This window comes from Populus euphratica, unplaced genomic scaffold (assembly GCF_000495115.2).
Source record: "Populus euphratica unplaced genomic scaffold, PopEup_1.0 scaffold590.1, whole genome shotgun sequence".
In the NCBI taxonomy this organism is placed as follows: Eukaryota; Viridiplantae; Streptophyta; class Magnoliopsida; order Malpighiales; family Salicaceae; genus Populus; species Populus euphratica.
Genome location: NW_011500118.1, coordinates 250,647 through 272,609, shown reverse-complemented (window position 1 = coordinate 272,609; position 21,963 = coordinate 250,647). Strand labels below are relative to the sequence as shown.

Sequence of the window (21,963 nt, the reverse complement as noted above, 5' to 3'; positions counted from 1 at the left end):
GCTCATTTTTGTAGTATGGACCTATCTTACCAAGGGATAGTTAGATTTCAAATTAGTGCCTTAAAAAATCTGTCTCTAAAAATGTAATTGAATATTTGCTGCATGCAAGTTGTAAATAGTCAGATTTCTAACCATTTTTTCTATGTGAGAATTGCTGTCGTGACTTGATTTTATTCTTGAAATGCAGGATTAATTTCTAGTTCAGTCAGATTCTAAATCCGCGCTTCAAAAAAATGAGTTTCTAATAATATGATTGAATGTTGGTTGCATAGAAGTTGTAAATAGTCAGATTTGTAACCATTGTTTTCATGCGAGTGTTGCTATCATGGCTTGATTTTATTCTTGAAGTTCAATTGACGGTTTAAATTTTGGGATTGATTGCTAACATCTCTGGTAATAGGAATCTGTGATTGGATTATTTTACCAGCTTGGAAGAGCAGGTTCAAATGAAAGGTTTTTGTGTGAAGTTCTATAGTGATTGTAAGGGTGAGACAGAAAGAGAAGTTTTAAGTTTTATCAAAATTCAAGCACTGATGTAGTCAATAATATATGGGATAGATTCTGGGGTTTGATTCTAGGCTTGAGCTACGTTGAAGAAATAGCAAATTCTTTGTGAAATCAGCTTTGGTACTAGAACTCAGGAGACAGTGGGGCAGCGGCTGTAACTGCTTAACACTAGGCGAAGAAAGCCATTCAAAGAAGCGGCACTTAACAAATCCATTTCAGCACAGAGAAGGAAATATGCAGTTGAGAATCAGTCCGGCTGCCCCTTTTGCCCCGAGATTGACTTCCAGAGGTATAATTTCTTGATCCATTATCTTTTGGAATTTGACATGAGCATGCGTGTGATTTTGGACCTCAAATGGGGGTACGCAACTGTTCTGAACATGATAATTCTCTGGAAACCATGATTAAGTTTGATTGACAACCTTGCTCTTGCTGGCTGTGTAACAGTCAATACTTGATTTTTAGGCTTTAGATGTGGACTCATAGCTGGTCACGAGTCTAGTTTTGAACTTCAGGACCATCTTTTGTTGTCTTGAGTCTGGTTTTGCTTGGCTGTGGCATTTTGGTGGGTAATGAATGGTGTCTTTTGGTGGTCATTTCTATCAAGGCTGTGGATGCCTCTTCAACGAAGTCTATTGAATTGAAGTCATACTTGGTTGCAGAGAATCTTTAAGGCAAGAATGAAACCTCATGAGCTTATCCTTTAGAGGAAATGATTTAGATATCGCATTCTATTATATATTTTCTTTTCGTAAGATTTTGATAAATGCTTGCATGATTTGATATTGTACAACGTTTTCTCATTGATTCAGTGTGCCATATTGTTCCTTTTTCTCTACATGTGTAGCCCTAGCACGAGCATCAACAAGCATGGTAGCACTTCCATCAGACTGCGGTTGATTTTGTGGGAAAGTGGATGTAACTTACCTCTGATATGTCAATCTTGACCAGGCACCTTCCCAGGTCATTGTTATGGTATCATTGATGTACTAGGTTGTTGTTTTTTTTTTTTTCTAATGAAGTTATTGAATCGTGACACACAAGTAACCCATTTCTTGTCACAGAACCTGCCACTTTTGAGCAACTACCAAATCCTTTATTTTCCTCCTTATTCTTCATTGCTTTTTTCAGATTAGAGCCTTAAGTTAATACCATATTTATTTTGAAATCTGCAGGTGCCCTTGCTTCTATAATGCTTCCCGTCCTAATTCTCATGTCTACTGTCCAGGCCATTGAAGGAAAATAGCGAAATTATAATGGTTATTTTTTAAAATATTTTTTATTTAAAAATATATCAAATTAATTTTTTTTTTAATTTTTAAAATTTATTTCAATATCAATATATTAGAATTTGAAAACATAAAAATAATTTGAAGTAAAGAAAAAAATACAAAAATATTTTTTAAAAAAAAAAAAAAAAACTTGAAGAATCTCACACCAAAACCCACTCATGCACATAATTTTCAACCAATGTTAGTTTTATTTTAATTTCTTAAAAAAATTGAAATAAATAACATGAAAAATAAATAGATATTTCTATGTTTCTTTATTAATAAAAGGTTGACACATGAAATGAGATATTTGAGATATTTTGCTATAAATACAAGAACTTATAAATAAAAATTAATAAATAAAATAATGTCATGTCACATTTATAAAAAAAATAGAGTACTCCTATAAATCTATATAAATAGAATGTCTCATCCTAGATATATAAAAAAAATTTGGAGATATAAATTTTTTTTTTAGGATAAACTCTTCAAGCAATGAAACTCTCTTAAAAACTTTAAAACCTTTTCATTTACACTTGAAGTTTATAAGGATTAAAACTAGATTAAGTCAAGCCTAAATGTCTAATAAAAGTTTAAACTATAAAATTATTAAATTTTGCTCTACAATACACACTTAAACTTGTGTTCTAGCAAAATACAGATCTTAATTTAATTTTATAAATAAATCAAGTTATTATAAATCAAACTCAAAGGAAGAATTAGAAGATTGTTTTATTTTTTTGTATAAATATTTTCAATAGAGATTATACTCAACCATTTTAACAAAACTTTGAAGACAAATCAAAAATACTTTTTAAACTATAAAATTATCAAATTTTACTCTAAAATACACGCTTAAACTTGTGTTCTAGCAAAACATATCTTAATTTGATTTCATAAATAAATCAAGTCATTATAAATCAAACTCAAAGGAAGAATTAGAAGATTGTTTTATTTTTTTGTATAAATATTTTCAATAAAGATTGTACCCAACCATTTTAACAAAACTAAATATTTATACACATGTGCTTGCATAATTTTTAGATACTTAAATTTATGTCTAAAAATTTCTAGCAACTCTACTGGAAACATATCTACCTCTCATCTATTTACTATAAAAAAGAATTTCCAACCCCTCAATGACAATTAAAAAAAACATGATCACCATTGTTGCTTCTAAAAGCAATAAAATTGTTAAGTCACCAAAACTTTGTTGAAGATTCTTCAACATCATTACTGGAAAAAAATCTATTAGGCAAACTAAAGTTGATTCTCAAGCCAATATTGACGTCAAATGCATAAGAGAAAAGAGAACTTGTTACTCTAAGGCTAAAACTACAAGCAACTCCATCACAAAAGTCAAGTGGGATATGTAGACTCTTCTTTGATACTCAAGATTACTACTTTGACAATTCACTTGTGAAGACTTCTTTATGTCAACTAATATCACCAAGCAAGGTTTTAGGTTTTGGCACCATATCAGTGATCATATTTGGGACTATATCTTTGATAGATCAAATGACTAATTTGACGATACATAATCGAAAGGCTTTTAATTTCACTCAACAAAAAGAACTTGATATAACAAATTTAATGAACAAACTTGAGAGCATGAATAAGAGAGGCCAAACTTTGGCTACAATAGCTTTGCAAAAAGATCATTTGGATTTTGTTAAGGATTCCTTTATCAGAACAATAAGGAATATTTGCAATATTACTAACAATATCTTGACCATAAATCAATTGAAAGAGCTTATCAAGAAAGTCATCATGATCTAAGTAGAGAGTTAAGTTAAACCTTCATATTGTTATACGAAACCATACACCCCAATAACTGACCTATTAATGATACTTCTGAATTATCAAACACCAAAGTTCTAGCAATTCAATGGCAAAGAAAATCGAAGGCAACATGTTGTTTATTTTATAGAAACTTATAACAATATCAAAATTGATGGTGATCTCATAGTAAAAGAGTATGTTTGTTCTTTAAAAAGTAATGCTTTTGACTGGTACACTAACTTAAAGTCTAACTCAATCGATAATTTGAAGCAATTAGAACACAAGTTTCTTAATTAGTTCCAGAGCACTCATCGTGTGTTCAACATGATGAACTCACCAATACACGTCAATGGATAGATAAGTCTATCATAAACTATATTCATCAATGAAAAAACCTTAGCCTCAACAATAAGAACTGACTCACCAAAACTTCTACTTTAAATATATGTATTCAATGAATGCATTAGAGACCATGCTACATTTTCAATTCATTTTGAAAAAAAAAAAAAAGGTTTGTCTTTATTGAAGTTAGCTTTTTATAAGAGTTTTTTTTTTTTGAATTAAATTAAATTAAATTAATTGATTGAATACAAACATGAAATAATTGCTCTATGGTATTTTTTTAGTTTGTTTTCCAAATTGCTGTTTTGATAACATGGACAATCTTTTTCAATTACTTTATTCTTAGTTTTTTTTTTTTTACTTCTTTGAAAATGTTAATGTCACATGAATATTATTTTTTATGTTGTAAAAAATATTATTTGCAATATGATGCGGATCATCTAGCTAGTATATAAAAAAGAGATCATCATGGATGTTTATATGAGTGTTACTTTTAGAATTTATAGGATTAATGAAAATACATATAAGTTAGTCTAAATATCCATGTTAATTAAAAAAAATTATTTATTTTAAAATAAAAAAATTAATAAAAATTTTATTTATCATAACATTATAGATTAAAAATAAGTCATGATTCCTTTATTATTAAACACAAAAGATTAACGTTTTCCCTTTCATTAAAAAAAACAGTGTTTTTTGACCAATAGCAGAAAATGTGAAATTAAACGGGGAGAAGATGATGCTCGAACATGGTGAATCATTAGAAATTTAGAATCCATTTCCACGCCCCCAGTATCAACCGGAGAAAAGTAAAAGAGAGAGATTGTCTCAGCCGCCGCTTACTTTGGTGGTCTAAATTCCAATCTTTGACTTGCCGTCAACCGACACGGTCCCACTCTTCCACCAACTCAACCAATGTTGTCGCCCTTTTGACTCCATCAGGCAGATAAGTTCACAACAGGTACTCGATCCATATTCAATTGTTTTTTTTGTTTTCTTAAAAAAAAAACAATTCAATCAATATTCAATTGAAATATTACATTATTACAATATATTACATTACAGTATTATTATTATTAATAAGCCTTGGCATTTTGTACTCCAATTTATTTTAATTTATTTTATATAAAATTATTTTAATTTTATAATTTAAATTATAATTTTTTTATATTAATTATATTGATTTGAATTATTTTGTCTACAATTAATTTGGTATGTAAATGCACATGGTATGCCACATATTGATTAAATAACACGTTAATGCTAGTATATATGTCATATAGTCAATCGGTTAGTTAATATTTATTAGTATAAATATTATTTATTTTTAATAGTCATTTATGTTTGATAAATGAGTCTTGGGTAAAGATAAAATCTTTGAGAAAAAAATATTTTTCAAAGAAAATGATAAAGTTTGTATAATTATGAAATTTCAATTGCATAAAATCATTTTTTTCTAAATATTCTTAATTGATACTCTATTAAAACTATATATTAATTAAAATCATTGATACCAATACATATTATGTTTTCTCTTTTACGAAAGAAAATTGTTATTCTTGTAAGTTAAGGTGCGAGAGATATTTATAACTAATATGTGAAAGTTTAGAATATAGGATTTAAGAGGGGGGGGAGAATAGGTATAAATTTAAAGTTTGACACTTTAAGAAACTTAACACTTTAATTTTGATAACAACACATAACTATATAAAGAACAAATAATAAAGAGTAAGAGAAACACACTAATTTTATAATGGTTCAGACAATCTCTTATTTGACTTTTTAAACTTTTATTCAAGTATTTATTATCAACTCACTGTTTTCTTAATGGGTAAGATATTAATGATACACTAACCTTTTTACAAGATTAATTTTAGAAAATATTTCACTTATAATTTTTTTAAAGGATCAACAATAAACCTTTCAGTGGCTCACAACCAATATTTTTTCAAATAGTTCATATGTCACTTACACTTTCACAATAAAAATATCTCTTACAAGAATTTTCACATCTTATAATGACGACAAGATTACAATAAGTAGAGCTCAAATCTTTATGAATGTAATTTATATCAAGAATGTGAAAATATAAATTGATGCAAATAAATTTAAAACTTCGATAAGATCATAAAAATAATGAAAGTTTTTAGATTAAAGAGTATGCAAAGCATTAAGTGTTGTAAAATGTGGGGGTTGTAAGAGGTTGTTCACTTGAAGTGAAAAAATGGTATTTATAGGCAAAAAAATAACAAATAGTTGTTACTCTCAGAGTATAAATGAAGTAAGATATTTTGGGCTTTTTGAATGTTTTTTCATTAGTTAGAAATGACTATATCACTAATTTTGAATGGAAAAAAGTTGTTGTAAGAGTTTAAGTGAAAGTTAAGTTAACCACTTAAGAAATTTAGCTCTCGAGTGTAAAATAAATTAAGTACAATATTTTATAAAATTATAAGTTTACAACCTTAGCTAGAAATTTATAAAAAGCGCAAAAGCTCAAATAATAAAGTATTTTAGCCAAAAATGGATTAAAAAATGTCTTTAGTGAGCAAAAGTACAAAAAAATTATCTATCATATGAAAGGATTTTTAGTGATAATAACAAGAATATATGATAAAAGAGTTTTTCATGAGGTATTTTTAATTTATGTATAAATCCTGACAATAAAACTATTTTAGATGATAAATTAAGGAATAGAAAAGTATTTTTGGGTAAAAATTATTATTATAATACCAAATTAGATTCTATAAAAACTTGATTACATGAAAATAAGCTTAGATATCTTTAAGTCATGTTCGCATCAAAAGAGTCCATATCGCTCAACTTGATGGAAAAATTCTTATAACATTAAAATCTTTGCCAAACATATTAAATTCATTAATTATTTTTTTCATTAAAACAATTAATCTATGAGTGCTTAGAGATATCATTAATTGTTGTTATTAATAAAAATCATGTATGATAAAGTCTATAAGCCAAAAATGGATAAAAAACTTTTTAGTTATAAAAAATGTAAGAACTCATTATATCCACATAAAAAGACTTTGAGTGATAATAAAAAGAATATATGATAAAATAATTTGTCATAAGGTATTTTTCACCATGTATAAGTCTTATGTATAAGTCTTGGCAATAAAACTATTTTGGATGATAAATTTAGCAATAGACAACTATTTTTGAAAAAAAATTATTTTTGTGATGTCAAATTAAATTATATAAATATTTATTATATAAGAATAAACTTAGACATCTTTAAGTTAAGTTTGTATCTAAGGAGTCCATGTTGCTTGAAATTGATATGGAGAGAAATCCTATGATAAAGAGTCCATGTTGCTTCAATTTGACATGGAAAGAAATCCTATGACATTAAAAAGCTTTGACAAACATATTAAATTTATTAATTGTTATTACCATTAAAATAATTAATTCATGGGTGCTTAGAGACATTTGGGCTAATAATATACAGATACTTATCAGATAATATATATAACAATATACAGGTACTTATCACAAAAATTCTATAACGAGAGATTATATACGTTTATGGAAAGGTTTACGTGAAAGTTGTGTAAGTGATTTTTAAATTTGAGATCATTAAATTATCTTATATAAAGAATATTATGTTTTGATCTTGACTACACATTGTCATAAATAAATGTAACAAATAAAAAAAAATTAGATATAACAAGAATTAAATAAAGTTATTTAAATGATCAAAAGAAAATTACCCACATTTATTTCACATTTATTTCACATGTTGTTAAATATTATTCATTGTGAAATTTTTGTGCAAAACATTAATAATATTCATGCTCATTCACAAATTTATGTTCTTTCTAGTCACGTAATTTCCATTTTGTTACAACAATAATATTACATGGATAAATACATGAATATAAAACATTAAATATCCCTATTTCCTTAAGTCTAGTTAAAAGTTATTTTGGTCTCGAAATGAAAAGAATTAATTTAATTAGAATTGTTAAAATTTATATAAAATTACTAAAAATCGAACATATTTATTTAATAAACATCAAATCTATTCATTTGTAAATAATGAAAAATAATCTATTAGATCTTTTTTACAAAAAACATAGCAAATCAATGTAACACTTGTGCCAAGAAATCACTCCTAAATTAGTGGCGTTCCTTTAATACATTTTCATGAAATTTTAAAAATTCAAATAATTTAAAAATACAAATTTTATACTAAATAATGTTAATCAATTAGTTCTAATAATCTCTTCTATTTTCTCTAATTGCCATACAATTCCAACAAAAGATACAAAAATAAATAAATAAATAAATAAAGGAAAAGGAATTGAATATGCTGCAATTGTTGCTTGCAATTTTCAAGTTTCTTGGATCAAGTTCACTTCTTTGATATGTTATATCTGTATTGTTCTTCAAAAATTGTATCACTTGATTCTTCACTTCACTTCATCAATGCAGTATTCTAAGATGAACATACATAAAATTTGTTTCTCTAAATCTTTATGTTATCATTCAAATGATTTTATTAATTCATTAAATATAACTATTATTTCTTGACTTATTTCATTTTTTTTTAGAGATGGACCATCTTTCGGCATAAAAGAAGACATCCTATTTTCCTTCTCATTTTATGTATCACAGTAATAATATTCATTTTAATTATTATGCTCTTTTATATTTACATTGAAAAACTTAGCATACCTTTTGAATTTCTTATGTTTTATTACAATTCAATCCATGTTTTATTACAATTCTTATGTTTAAAATAAAATACTAAATTATATACTTGAATTGAATTATGCTGTTTAGAACACATATAAAAATGAATTAAATTAACAATCTTAACTAATTTTCCTTTAATTTATAAATAAATTTTTTACATAAAATATTTTTTCCCTTAAAAAAATGCTCATATTTATTTAAAATAACATAAAATATAGGGATTTTAAAATGTATTTCATATTAAATCTTTGTTGGAAAAAAAATCAAAAAATCAAGCAACTGTCATCCACACATATGACCAAAAGAAAACCCATCATCAACGTATAATTTTTGCAGCAAAAAAAAAAAGAAAAAAGAAAAAAGAAAGGAAAGACTATAACATACATTACGAGAAAAAATAATATCTTGATAAAGCAAAGTCGAGAAAAAATGATATTATATTGTCGAGGATTTTTGAGAGGAAAGAAAAGGGCGCGTGAAAGAGACTAAGGATAGGGTTCTGTTAACATATGATTTTTTTAATAAAATATTATAAATAAATTTGTGGCCAAGTGTCCACGGAGCTGACCACACCAAGTACAAGAAGCAGCACTAAAAGGAGAAGAAAAGAGGAAGCACTAAATTTAGAAAAACAAAATAAATCCAAAAATCGTATGAAGTACAGAGATCCTTACACGTCCTCATCATTCATCCAAAAGCACACCCTTAAAATTGCATATTCCAGAATCCATCCTTAAGGCCAATCCTCTCTCCAAACACTCCCTTATCTCTCTCTCTCTCCCTCGGCCATGCTATATATATATCTCAGAGGAAATAACGGAGAAAGAAAGTAGCGCTTGCTCTCAGTTTTTCCTCTCGTGACTTTCTAGCTGTTTTCTCTTCGTATATAAATATAAATATATAAATATAAATACAAATACAAAGCCAACCACCCAAGCGTGGACGCAGAGAGAGATGGGGGTGGTGACAGAAGCAGGAGGAGGAGGAGGAGGAGGAGGAGAGAAGAAGATAAAAGTTGGAGTTTGTGTGATGGAAAAGAAGGTGAAATGCGGCTCTGAGGTTCTCTTTCTCTTTTCTTTTCGAAACCAGAAACCGGAAGCTATGAAAATGTTTATTAATATAATATATTAAAAGCGTGGTTTCCTCAGGTGTTATCAGCTCCAATGGGACAGATTCTTGATAGATTACAAGCATTTGGTGAATTCGAAGTACTTTTTTCTTTCTCTCGGAATTTAATTGAGTGTATAATTCCATTAGCGCTTTTCTTTTACCGTTTTAATGATTTTTAGGTTTTGTATTTCGGTGATAAAGTGATTCTTGAGGATCCAATTGAGAGGTAATACTTACATATTAGTTCAGTTGGTGTTTGGTTGTCTTTGGGTTTACTGAGATGCATGCTTCTTTCTTTTACTGTTTCTTGTTTTTTGGAGACTGGCTTTCATTTTATGAAAAACAAGGAGGTGGCTTGTAGAGCGACAAAAAATGGAATCGTTGAGTTTGTTTTCTGTCTATATCTTGACAAGTCCACATTTTTGGATTTTTATACTCGTCCGCTATCATATGCTCAATAGATATTTTTTTGGAGGGGTTGGTACTGTCACGAGTCGTGACGTGTGCTGTGCAGTCACTAATGCAGGCAGGATTTGGAGACTTATTGCTGGCAGTACCGTCTGTAATTAGCTTCGTGATTATGAAGATGCATTTAGTCTAACTAGTTAATATAATCTGAGAATGCACTTAGAATCTTAGTTTCACTGTCCTCTGGAGGTTGACTGATTTGTTGCAGTTTTTGCTTGTTTCAGCTGGCCAATATGTGATTGCTTGATTGCTTTCTATTCCACTGGTTATCCCCTTGAAAAGGCTGAGGCATATGCCACTTTAAGGAAGTAAGTAGCATTTCTTGCTCATGTTCCTATTTCAAATGATTAATGAATTGACTATGCATCTTGTGATGAAAGTCAGCTGGGAACTTCATGCATGCAAACGATTTTCTACTCACCTTCGAGAAGCTGAAATCTTTTTTGTAGTTTCTAAATGCATGTTTCATCTATATTTCCACTTTGTTGCTTGAGGTTAAACTTGGGCCGGCGGTATGTGAATATGGATAAGGAATGATATTTTTCTTGGTCCATGAAAAAATGAGTAGAAAATCATCCTAGTGGTGGAATAAATTGAACAAATGCCTTTTTTCTGTTCATTCTCATTGCACTGAAGAATGCCATACTTGTGTGCCTCCAACTTTCCTTTTATATTTAGTCCACTGTTACTGATAGACGTTATTACTCCACCGCTCAAGCTGCTATTTCATTTTTTTTCCACATCCAAGTGAGATGCTGTTCAATGTTGAATAGATCATGCTTTTGATTCAGGCCTTTTCTTGTGAATGAATTGGTGCCACAACATCTTCTTCATGACCGGCGGAAGGTATATGAGGTATGAAGTCTAAACTTCCATCTTATTTTCTGTTTGGCAGCATGGTGCTCTGTACGAAACATTGCATGACATAGTACAATATTTTATTATGACACACACACACACACACACACATGCACATCAAACATTTTTCTACCCACCCTCTTGAAAAATATCTTGCAGTTTTTCGTTTTCTTTCTCATTTTTTCCCCTAGGGTTCTGAAGGCAAGTTCTGAACCATGATTGGTCAGTATTCTACTGCAAGGAATGAACTCATTGGACTGCATGATATATTTCCTCAAATCTGCTAGCCCTCATTGATGGAGTTTACTAATGACTATAATTGAGCCATGTCATGTGCATTGTTATTTCTTAATTTCATGTGCATTGTTATTTCTTAATTGGTTAAAAGTAATCAGTTATTTTCTATTTGTTTTTGGGGATTCAAGCGTGCTGAAATGTTTGGAATTCCTGTCCCGAGATATGCCCTTGTCAATAGGGAGTTTCCATATCAAGAGTTGGATTATTTTATTGAACAAGAAGATTTTGTTGAGGTCCATGGAAGTCGTTTTTGGAAACCCTTTGTAGAGAAGCCTGTTGATGGTGAGCATTTCTCATACATTTATCAAGTTCTGTGACTTGTGCTGTTTTTGCTCATTAAGACTGGGCTTAAACAATGCAGCATTGCTCCATGTATTTTGCATGATGCATGTATAGTGGACTGCTATAGTTATTTTCTAAGGACATCACTATTTATGCTTTGGACATTACATCTAGTTCACCTTTGTATTTTTCATGTGACCAGACATCTCATAATGTGCATGTATCCATTGCAATTGTTCAGTGATGAGAGAATTTAGTTCATTAATTCAATTTTGTGTACTTGTATATGGACAGCTTTTTTATTATAATTTTGAAGTTTTCTATCTTAAAAAAAAAAAAAATTTCTTTGCATCAAATCAGCATTTCCATTTTTCTGATGCTTTTGGCTTTAAAGTCATCAGTTTGTGCCAACTGTGATGTGTTTTGTGCTCCTCATATCCATTGATTAAATTCTCCTCTTTACTTAGAAGCCCTAGATGGAGCACTGTGCTTGGATTGCATAAAGATGTACTGTGCTTGGATTGCATAAAGATGTTGTCTTAAATAGACACTGCTTATAACTGTTTATTCATTATTTGTTGCACCTGCATTAATTTGTAGAGTTTGCTTTACTATTAGCACGCATGACAATGACTTGCTTGTTGTACTTTTGAGAAGGTGATGACCACAGCATCATGATATATTATCCCAGTGCAGCAGGTGGAGGTATGAAGGAATTGTTCAGGAAGGTGACTTTTTCAACAACTTCTGTTTTCTAATTTGGAAGCTAAACTCTGTTTCTTCTTTCTTTCTTTCTTTTTCCCCCATGCCAGAAGTGATTCTGTAATGCTATGGAGACATCATTGAAGCATTAGTGATTATTCTACGGAAGAATTTAAGACATAAAAAGCATTTACAGATATAGGAAAAAACTAATGATTGGGTTGGTTTGGACACAATTTTCTCTTTCTGCAGTTAAGCCACGGTCAATTCTAGCTTTCTGTTGTTTGTTTGTCTACTTGGATTTCCTGGTTTATAGACAAGGATTCTAATCCATAATATGTTTCTCTTGGTGTGATTTTCTTTTGCTATGTTTATTTATTTTCCACCCTATTTGTGCATAGCTATGGAATTATTAAGGCATACCTTCCAATCATACTTCCATGTAGTTATTTGCTTCACTTTTCAAGATGCCTGATAGCTTGGATGTTGCAGAAGTTTTTATTTACCGATCTTTTTTTCTCCATTATCTATCACAGTACAAGTACTTGATCAGGTCTCATTTCAGGTTGGTAATCGGTCAAGTGACTTCCATCCAGATGTTAGAAGAGTGAGGCGTGAAGGCTCTTACATATATGAAGAATTTATGCCGACTGGAGGAACAGATGTGAAGGTGGTATAGTTTTCTGTTGAAAGTTTGCCCATGTTGTTTCGTTTTACTTGTTAATGTCATTGTGATAGGATGTAGAAACACAGTCCATGTTGCAATACGTTTAGAAAGTTCATTACAACTTGTGATTGATTTGAAATAGGTGGGGCATTTTGTCCAGGTTCCTTTGTTGATTAATTTTAATTTGAAGAGAGATACAGAATTTGATCATGCTATTAGGATTTGAATTTGGTTGCATGGTAACAATACGGATGGAGCATGTTATAGATTTCAGTGGTGTTTATGTTTTGAATTCTAACCTGTCACAATAATATCACAGAAAGGATGGAAAGAAATTGATGGGAGGAACATCTGAACCTATAAAACTGATATAAGTGCTTAGTCAAGTTAAAATGATATGAGCTGTTCAGATGCATAATTGGCCTCTGGTATAAAATAGTAATATACATCATGTTATGAGATAGCTTGGCGTACTTTGTATTCTCCCTAGAGAAAATGCAATCTTTTCCTGTAGTGTGAAATTTGTGGTAACTTGTAGATGCTAGTAGGATTCAAATTTTGCTTCAGGCTGAACTTTACCTGTTACTTGAAAAAAAAGGATCACCATGTCCACCATTTTTCTATGTTCACGTTTTGATTATATGTCTTCCCACACACATTTCTGAACTTTCCCTTGGTTTATTTTAGTCTGACAAGTAATTTTTCATAAACCTATTAACAAATTGACTTTTGTAAGATGTATGTATTCTATGTGATCACACATCAGGTTGTTTTTATGTTTCTGGTATTTCAAGTATTTTTGGCTCACTATCAACCGTTAGTGGTGAGGGTCTGTTATTGCTTTAGTCCATGATGCTTGCAGTTCTATCATTCTTCCTGAAAGCATTGGTTGGTTTGTTTTGAAACTATTTTGTGCGAGCACCATTATGTTCATGCTATCAGTTTTTGATTTCTTTTTATACATGAAGGATTCAATTATTCCTGTGTTTGTTTGTTACTGACATTTACAAATGCTTGCCTTGGTAAATTATAAAATGATTATAGGTGTATACTGTTGGTCCTGAGTATGCACATGCTGAGGCAAGGAAATCTCCTGTTGTTGATGGTGTTGTCATGCGAAATCCCGATGGAAAAGAAGTAATTTCCTGTAGCAACAGAGGCTACTGAACACTCCCCCAATTACATATATACACATTCTGTGCGTGCATGAGTGACCGACTGAAACCAAACCATGTGCATCCACAAAAACAGATTCACTTTCTTAGCTGCTTCCTTGTATTTCACTTTGTGAAATCTATCACTTGAGAAGCAAAATTAGTGTCCTACCTTTTTATGTTTTGGAAAATTGTGCATTGAAAGTGATTTGCATCCACGAACACAGATTCACTTTCTCAGCTGCTTGTATTCCACTTTGTGAAATGTTTTGTAAAATAGTGCATTGAAAGTGATATGCTGCAAAGTTTAGGATAAAGATGCAACAGCAAATAGATATAAACTCTTCTCAGTAATTCTTTTGTCTAGTTAGGCAAGCAATGCACAGTTTCCTCTTCTCACTAGTTACTATATTACATTCCTTAGAGCAACATTCTAGGTCTTTTCTCATAATTTGGCAAATGCTTCTTGTTCAGATCTCACAGTTCAATAATGCTTTCAGACTACAGGTTTCAGAATTGACACATAACACTTCTATGAATTGTATTGACTCTTCAAGTAAATTTTGCATAGAACCTTTTAATTTTTGAATTTTAGCTTTGTGTATTAACGGACTTGCCAAGCTACCTTTAAAATTTTTCTATTGATTTGACAACTCTGGTTAACTGAACTAAGTTTGCTTCTCAAGTGATGAATTTTTAAACTCGTAAGAAATAGATTAAATAAGAGAAGTAACATTCCAAAATACATGCCTGCCTGCATGTGTACATGTACTCTTTCCTAATGCAAGTATACTGCTATCAGAAGGCATGATACTGCTGAACTGATTTTTTACATTTATATTCCTGGTTCAGAGTTTTATGATGATTGTGTCATAAATCCTCTTACTGTGTTTGACAGGTAAGGTATCCAGTGTTACTGACACCTAACGAGAAGCAAATGGCAAGAGATGTTTGCATTGCATTTAGGCAGGCGGTATGGAATTAGAATCTGATTTTAATTAATATATTTCTGGCTTCCAAGAGATTGTTATTCTACTTGATTGTGTCTCCTCATGAATACCTTATGCTAACTGGTTTGTCATTGCTTTAGTTTTTATTTCTTTTGCGAAGTGCAACAGTATGCCTTTGTCCTGCCATGATGATCCACAGTAAATATTCAATAATGATTGATAAGTGTAGGTGCATTAGATGGGTTAATTTATTGATGTTTCTCATTGACATGATTAGTTATTGCAATGAGCTCATTTTGCTAGTGTCATCCAATGTGTTTTATGTGACCTTATGTCATTCTTATCTTTGTGAAAAAAATGACCGAACTCAACAATAGTCGCCTGAATCTTGTTAGTACAACTGCTTTAGCCTAGCCTCCCCGTTAAGACTTATGTGTCTTCTTCTAAGTCATTTTCAAGCATGTAGTTTGTGGTTGCTGATCTTTTCAATGCTGTTTATTCGTAACAGCTAAACATATCTTCCTATAAATAAATACAATGTGATTTCTCCATTTTACATTCATATTATTAGTGCTATCTTCATTACTGATATTGTATTGTCAGTCAATACTGAATTATTGTTGCTTGCAGGTTTGTGGGTTTGATCTCCTGCGTTGTGAAGGACGATCATATGTTTGTGATGTAAATGGATGGAGTTTTGTGAAAAATTCCTACAAGTACTGGTCATTATATTTTTTTAAGTAATTTTAGTTTCATTGATGCTTGTTTAACTAGTTTATATGCTGCTCACTGTTTAGTCTAAAAAGTTAAGACTGTAAACTTGTGGAAAATTTCCATTTTTCTAGAAAACCGAGAACTGTTGAAACATGCTCTCTAATTGAAAAATGAAAAATACTTTCTCAAACAAGTGTTTTCTATCTCCATTTCTGGGAAGTAGTGAAAGTTGTTCAAATACTCCAACTCTAGAAAACAAGCGCTGTTTTTGTTCAGTCTTTTTTAAGAAAAATACCTCATTTTCTTATTATTTGGAAGGCAAACCAAAAGAATTCCTAGTTTTCTATTTTGGAAAACCCGTGGTTAGCAAACCTGTTTTTAATTATTCACGTGAGACAATTTTCTAGATTAAAAAAAGCTGAGATGAAAACTGCAGAATAATTCTGAAAGCAAACTCTCCCTTGCTGTTTTTCTAAAAAAACAAGGAAAGAAAAATCTGACAAATGCGTCCTGATTCCTCAACCTGTTGAGCTTTTTATTTGGACGAATTACCATGTCTTCATTTCTTTTATTGTGTTAGCATATTACATGAAATTATGAAAAGTAATAGACTGTTTAATTTCTATAGTTATCAGTTTTTATTTGAATTTTCACAGTATATCCTGATTGTGCAAAACTGGAACTTGTTTATTCTTTGGTTTACTTATTTTTGTTTTCTTCCTACCAATTTCACAATTCTCGCAATTTTCTTACATCATTTCCATTCTCAATACAGATATTATGATGATTCTGCTTGTGTATTGAGAAAGATGCTTTTGGATGCGAAAGCTCCCCATCTTTCATCAGCAATTCCCCCCACTTTACCATGGAAAGTCAATGAAACAGTCCAGCCTTCTGAGGGATTAACTCGTCAGGGAAGTGGGATTATTGGTACATTTGGGCATTCTGAGGAGCTACGCTGTGTGATTGCCATTATTCGTCAGTATGTTATATCATTTCCTTTAGTATTTTTACTTCATTTAAGAATTTCAAATCTACCTTCTTATTTGTGTTTTATGTGGTCAGTGGTGATAGAACTCCCAAACAGAAGGTGAAGTTGAAGGTCACAGAGGAAAAGCTGCTGAATTTGATGTTAAAGTACAATGGGGGACGACCCAGATCTGAGGTGATTCCTTTATTATTGGGTTAAAGACATCAGTGGTACATGTTGATGATTTTTTATTTTATTTTTATTTTTATTTGAGTCCTTAACTTCTTATTCAGGAAAATATTCTTGCATGTTTCAGAAAGTAAAAAAAAATCAGTTCATATTCTTAGTCTCCATTTAAAAGTGTTGGTGTTGCTGTTATCTAAATGGGTTTAGAATATCAAAAAATAGATTTTCAGCTGTTTGGAGATTAGCAGGTTGATGATCAAAAACCCTCTTCATATCCCATTTTTTCTTATTTGCATATCATTTTACATCGACCCTAAATAAATCATATTTGAGATATGGGATTGTTTACTAGCAAGAAAAATCAGATTTGGGGCTAGATTGTCAATAACAAAAATCACGTGTTTGGAGATTGGAAGGTTGATGATCGAACACCTTATTTATTTTTGTTTGTTTGATTCCCCATTTATGTTGAGTGAAAAAAAAATAAAACCCATGTGATGTCTTTGCCTCCTCTTCTATTTCCCTTTATGGCATGATCTCCCCTGATTCTTTCCCATCATCAACTCTACAGTGTTGGGAATAAGTGTGTGGGGCCACCGTTTTGTTAGCATGGTTATCCCAGTTTTGGATACTTTTGCAGTCACAAGTGTTTTTAGAAATTATTCTTAAACCACAAAATCTCATTGAGTTTTTGGGCTAATTTTCCCCATCTTGATGATGTTTCTCACATGTATTGCCATAATGGATATACTTCATATGATAGTGGTCATATCAGCTACATTTTAAACGGAGACTAGTTGTGTGAACTGATCTGTTACTCTGCAAAATATGCACGTACTTCAGAAAAAAATGAAGCACATGGCCTAAATTAGAAAATCGCTAAAACTAAGTGTACTGGTGATGTTTTTATCCCTTTTTTATTCATTTACTATTCTGTTGTCTTGTAGTACTATTAAGTTGGTTTATGTCAGCATTTGTTTTTGTCTTTCTTCCTCAGACAAAACTTAAAAGTGCTGTTCAATTACAAGATCTGTTAGATGCAACTCGAATACTAGTACCTCGTACAAGGTATCATTTGAAGTTCAACAACTCCATTGATTTAACAGCCAAGGATATGTTCCGTTGTGCTTTAATATCATTCTGCCCTTTAGTGATATACAATATAGAATTTCATAAATGTGGCATTCAAACATTTTTTATTATCATCATCACTAGTTTGTTTGAGATGCACTTTGCTAATATATTATTTGAAGCTCAAAAACTCCACTGATTTAACTGCCAAAGATGGGTTCCTTTGTGCTTTCATATCGTTCTGCCTTTTAGTGATATACATTATAGAATTTCATAAATGTGGCATTCAAACATTTGTTATTAACATCATCAACAGTTTGTTTGAGATGCACTTTGATAATAAACTCTGTGGCTTATCTATTATCATTGTTAGTGTCATGCATTAAGCTTTGCCGATTAGCTACACATGACAGTGGGTGTTTGTCTGCTTGATGCTTATAATCTGGAAGATGGAGTTCAAATTTTCTTCAGGGGGCAGGGATCTGCTTTCTGAAACATAGATTGATCATAAGTTTATGTTCTATTTGATTTTCATTTAAAAATTAATAGGAATGTGAAGTTATGAGCACTGAGAGTACTGGATCTGTCATGGTACTGAAACTGCTCTTCATGTCATATCTTGCCTGGCTGCTATGAACATTGGAAATTGCGTTGTCCATATATTTTTTTTCCCAATGCTGATTAATATTTGTTGGTTATTTAACTTTTCTCCTTTTGCTATAAAGACCTGGTCGAGAAAGTGATAGTGAGGCAGAAGACTTTGAGCATGCTGAAAAGCTACGACAAGTTAAAGCAGTTCTCGAGGAGGTTGTTTCATTTATCTTGAATATTTGATGTCTCAAGATATCCTGTCGCAGTCTGTGTTTATTATGATTTAAGTATACCTTCTGTAGATCTATGGGTTTATAACTTGTTCTATTTCATTTACCCATGGCTATTCCATCACTTTGTCTTCATAAGTGAGTTTAGGGTGAATGAAATTTTGATCATTTATGGTTAGAAGTGTAGTCAAGCTGTGATTGGATTGATGTTAATGGCTCAACTTACTTTTAGCAATCCTGAAAGCAACTCTGATGATGCAGGAATAATGTTGTTAAGAATAGAGTTGATCTGACATTCCATGCTCAATGCTTTGAGTTCAAGTAGCCATATTTAATATATTGTTAAAGCATCTTCACATATTGCTATTATGTGTCTGATGCTTGAAGTGTTTCTTATTCCAGGGGGGGCATTTCTCTGGTATTTATAGGAAGGTCCAGCTAAAACCTCTAAAGTGGGTTAAAGTTCCAAAAAGTAATGGTGAAGGTGAGGAAGAACGACCTGTTGAAGCTCTCATGGTCCTTAAATATGGAGGTGTTCTTACCCATGCTGGAAGAAAGCAGGTGTTAATAATTGATGTCTTGCTGATCTTATGTTTAATTTATTTTGCATACATAGTGACAATATTCCTCTAGTGAAGTAATACTATGCCAAATTCTTCATGCCCTTGACAGTAAAATAACCACCTTTGTTTTAATTTTCATTTCCGCTTTTCTGATGTCTTTGCAGGCAGAAGAGCTGGGTAGATATTTTCGAAATAATATGTATCCAGGTCAAGATAATGAACCTTTTTTCTTTTAAAGGAGATAATAATCATCAGGCACATGCTTGTCCAAGATTTTATTAGTCTTCTCTTCTGACATTTTGCTTTTTGGTGTTCTTTGATCATCTATGACTGATAGAACTTTGAGTCTAGGTCTTACAAGTGTGCTCAGAATTTTTTCTTGTTCCTTGTTCAGTTTGCTTCTTAAAATACAACTCTACAAATGCCTGCAGTATACTGTTAGCTTTACTTAATGTAACTTGCAGTGTTTTTGTTTGATGTCTTTTTCACAAGATTGTATAATATGTACTAGATTTTCAAATAAATGAATTATAGGTGACTTTAGCTACATGTGGGAGTACAGGCAATTTGAACTCCTTTACTCAATTCGATGCTGCTTTTCCATCCTATCAAGGGCAATTTTCGAAGTCCTTGTGTGGTCTGTTCTGGGCCGTGATTTATGGGAGCCACTTTAGATTCTGCAATATTTCTTCATTAATTACTCCGGAACTTTAGTATCTGGCAGTTTTGGTTTCTTAACTATAAATGGCTTTTCCTCTTGTTTGCACTGTTCTGGTAGACCTTTTTCTTTACTGCATATGCCATCTCACTTGATTTATTCATTCAAACATGTTGACAGCTGTTCAATGGAAGTTATTAACAATTGATGTGATGTTATCTTTAATTTCTAGGACATGGTTGTTGACCAGAATGTTAGTAGACGTACCCAGGACAAAGTAGATTTATGATCCTGCTGCCACTTGTTCTCCAGTGCACTTAGTAATTATTATCTTTTAGGATGAATTTTGGTCTGAATGGTTGCATGCTTCTTTTAAGTTTGGACTTGGGAGGCCCTTTTTCATTAACAAGCAGAGCAGCATAAACTATGGTGGTTTAGTTTCAAGATTGTATATCTTTGCTTCTCTTGATGGAGATATATAAAATTTCAGGTGAAGGCACAGGACTGCTTCGTCTTCATAGCACATATCGTCATGACCTTAAAATTTACAGCTCTGACGAAGGTCGTGTACAGGTATAGCATAGTAGTTCGTGTAAATAAAATTGCACTTAATCTGTGGTTGCTTTGTTTTCTTATTTGGGTGCTATTCCAATTATGGACTGAATTGCCACACATCATTCACAAATAGTTTCTGACAGATGTCCGCAGCGGCATTTGCAAAGGGCCTCCTCGATCTGGAAGGACAGCTAACACCAATTCTGGTCTGTGATCTTTTCTTTAGATTTACTGCTTTTGGATATTGAGTTTTTAACTGACCTGTTAAACTTTATCAAGGTTTCCCTTGTTAGTAAGGATTCCTCCATGCTGGATGGGCTTGACAATGCCAGCAGTGAGATGGAAGAAGCCAAGGTTTGTTTTGCTCCTTGAAATGCATTAGCGCTTTTTTTTTTTATCTTCTACCGGCTGAATTTAATACCCAGTAATTGACCATGATTATGACCCCAAACTGTTAAATTCAGATGATGTTCATATCCTTAAATATTTTTCTATTCCTATTAATTTAAACATTACTTGATGTCATGTATCCCGATTGACACAAGCTAAACATCTCCAATATGAATAAACTAATTGCTTTCTTTCATTTGATTGTTTGCTAGGCTCAATCATCTCAAGTCTGGAATGATGTTGTGCTCTATTCTAACAGTGATTTCCTTTTGTTTTATTGATTTTTTTGCAGGCTAGGTTGAATGAAATTATAACATCTGCTGCAAAGATAGTTCATAGCAATGGATTCTCCGAGTGTCCTTGGATGACTGATGGAGCTGGACTGCCTTCAAATGCTTCTGAACTTCTCCCTAAACTGGTGAATAATCTTGCTAGTGAAACATGATGAGCCTACTGTCTATACATACAGGTTCACACTTCTGTGGATATTTGTAATGGTACATGCCTATATTGATAATACAAAACACTCTCTTTAAGCTCGATTTTACTTGGAGGCCTTGTCAGTAGTTTTTCTTTTTTCAAAAAAAAAAAAAAAAAACAAACAAGGATTGTTAGGAGACTGTTGCATTGTTGGAGGTCAAAGCAGGCATTTAACTTCAAAGTTCTTTTATTCTTGCAGATGCAAAGTGTTGCACGTTCTTCACAAAAAAACTGTTTTCTCTACTTTAATTGGAAATCTGTATCTTAACTCCATGATAGTCAAACTGATTGAATGATTCACCTGAAATCAATGATTTTTATTTATAATTAACTTTCTATCATTTTTGTATCTGTATGTCTTCAAAGGAACTCTTATTTATATATGGACCCAAGGGTTTCCATTATGAATATGAGGTTTCAAGTGATGCATACAAGAAGCTAATTCCTGC

General features: G+C 31.5%; 1 protein-coding gene across 4 annotated transcripts in view; it reads left to right on the top strand.

Moving 5' to 3' along the window:
- Positions 1-9,296: 9,296 nt before the first annotated feature.
- Positions 9,297-21,963, top strand: part of LOC105110005 (inositol hexakisphosphate and diphosphoinositol-pentakisphosphate kinase 2-like) — an 18,534-nt gene continuing 5,867 nt past the window's right edge. For 2 of the 4 annotated variants that reach the window (XM_011004898.1, XM_011004896.1), the window contains exons 1-21: positions 9,297-9,677; positions 9,767-9,826; positions 9,908-9,954; positions 10,421-10,504; positions 10,988-11,051; positions 11,480-11,633; positions 12,291-12,361; positions 12,901-13,005; positions 14,047-14,139; positions 15,055-15,129; positions 15,737-15,822; positions 16,596-16,802; positions 16,886-16,985; positions 17,974-18,044; positions 18,773-18,854; positions 19,271-19,429; positions 19,596-19,638; positions 20,580-20,662; positions 20,788-20,850; positions 20,924-20,998; positions 21,327-21,452. In XM_011004898.1, the coding sequence (XP_011003200.1) occupies positions 9,573-9,677; positions 9,767-9,826; positions 9,908-9,954; positions 10,421-10,504; positions 10,988-11,051; positions 11,480-11,633; positions 12,291-12,361; positions 12,901-13,005; positions 14,047-14,139; positions 15,055-15,129; positions 15,737-15,822; positions 16,596-16,802; positions 16,886-16,985; positions 17,974-18,044; positions 18,773-18,854; positions 19,271-19,429; positions 19,596-19,638; positions 20,580-20,662; positions 20,788-20,850; positions 20,924-20,998; positions 21,327-21,452 (1,953 nt within the window). In that variant the 5' untranslated portion in view covers positions 9,297-9,572. The remainder of the gene's footprint in view (positions 9,678-9,766; positions 9,827-9,907; positions 9,955-10,420; positions 10,505-10,987; positions 11,052-11,479; positions 11,634-12,290; positions 12,362-12,900; positions 13,006-14,046; positions 14,140-15,054; positions 15,130-15,736; positions 15,823-16,595; positions 16,803-16,885; positions 16,986-17,973; positions 18,045-18,772; positions 18,855-19,270; positions 19,430-19,595; positions 19,639-20,579; positions 20,663-20,787; positions 20,851-20,923; positions 20,999-21,326; positions 21,453-21,963) is intronic. The other 2 variants (XM_011004895.1, XM_011004897.1) reach the window with 2 other exon arrangements.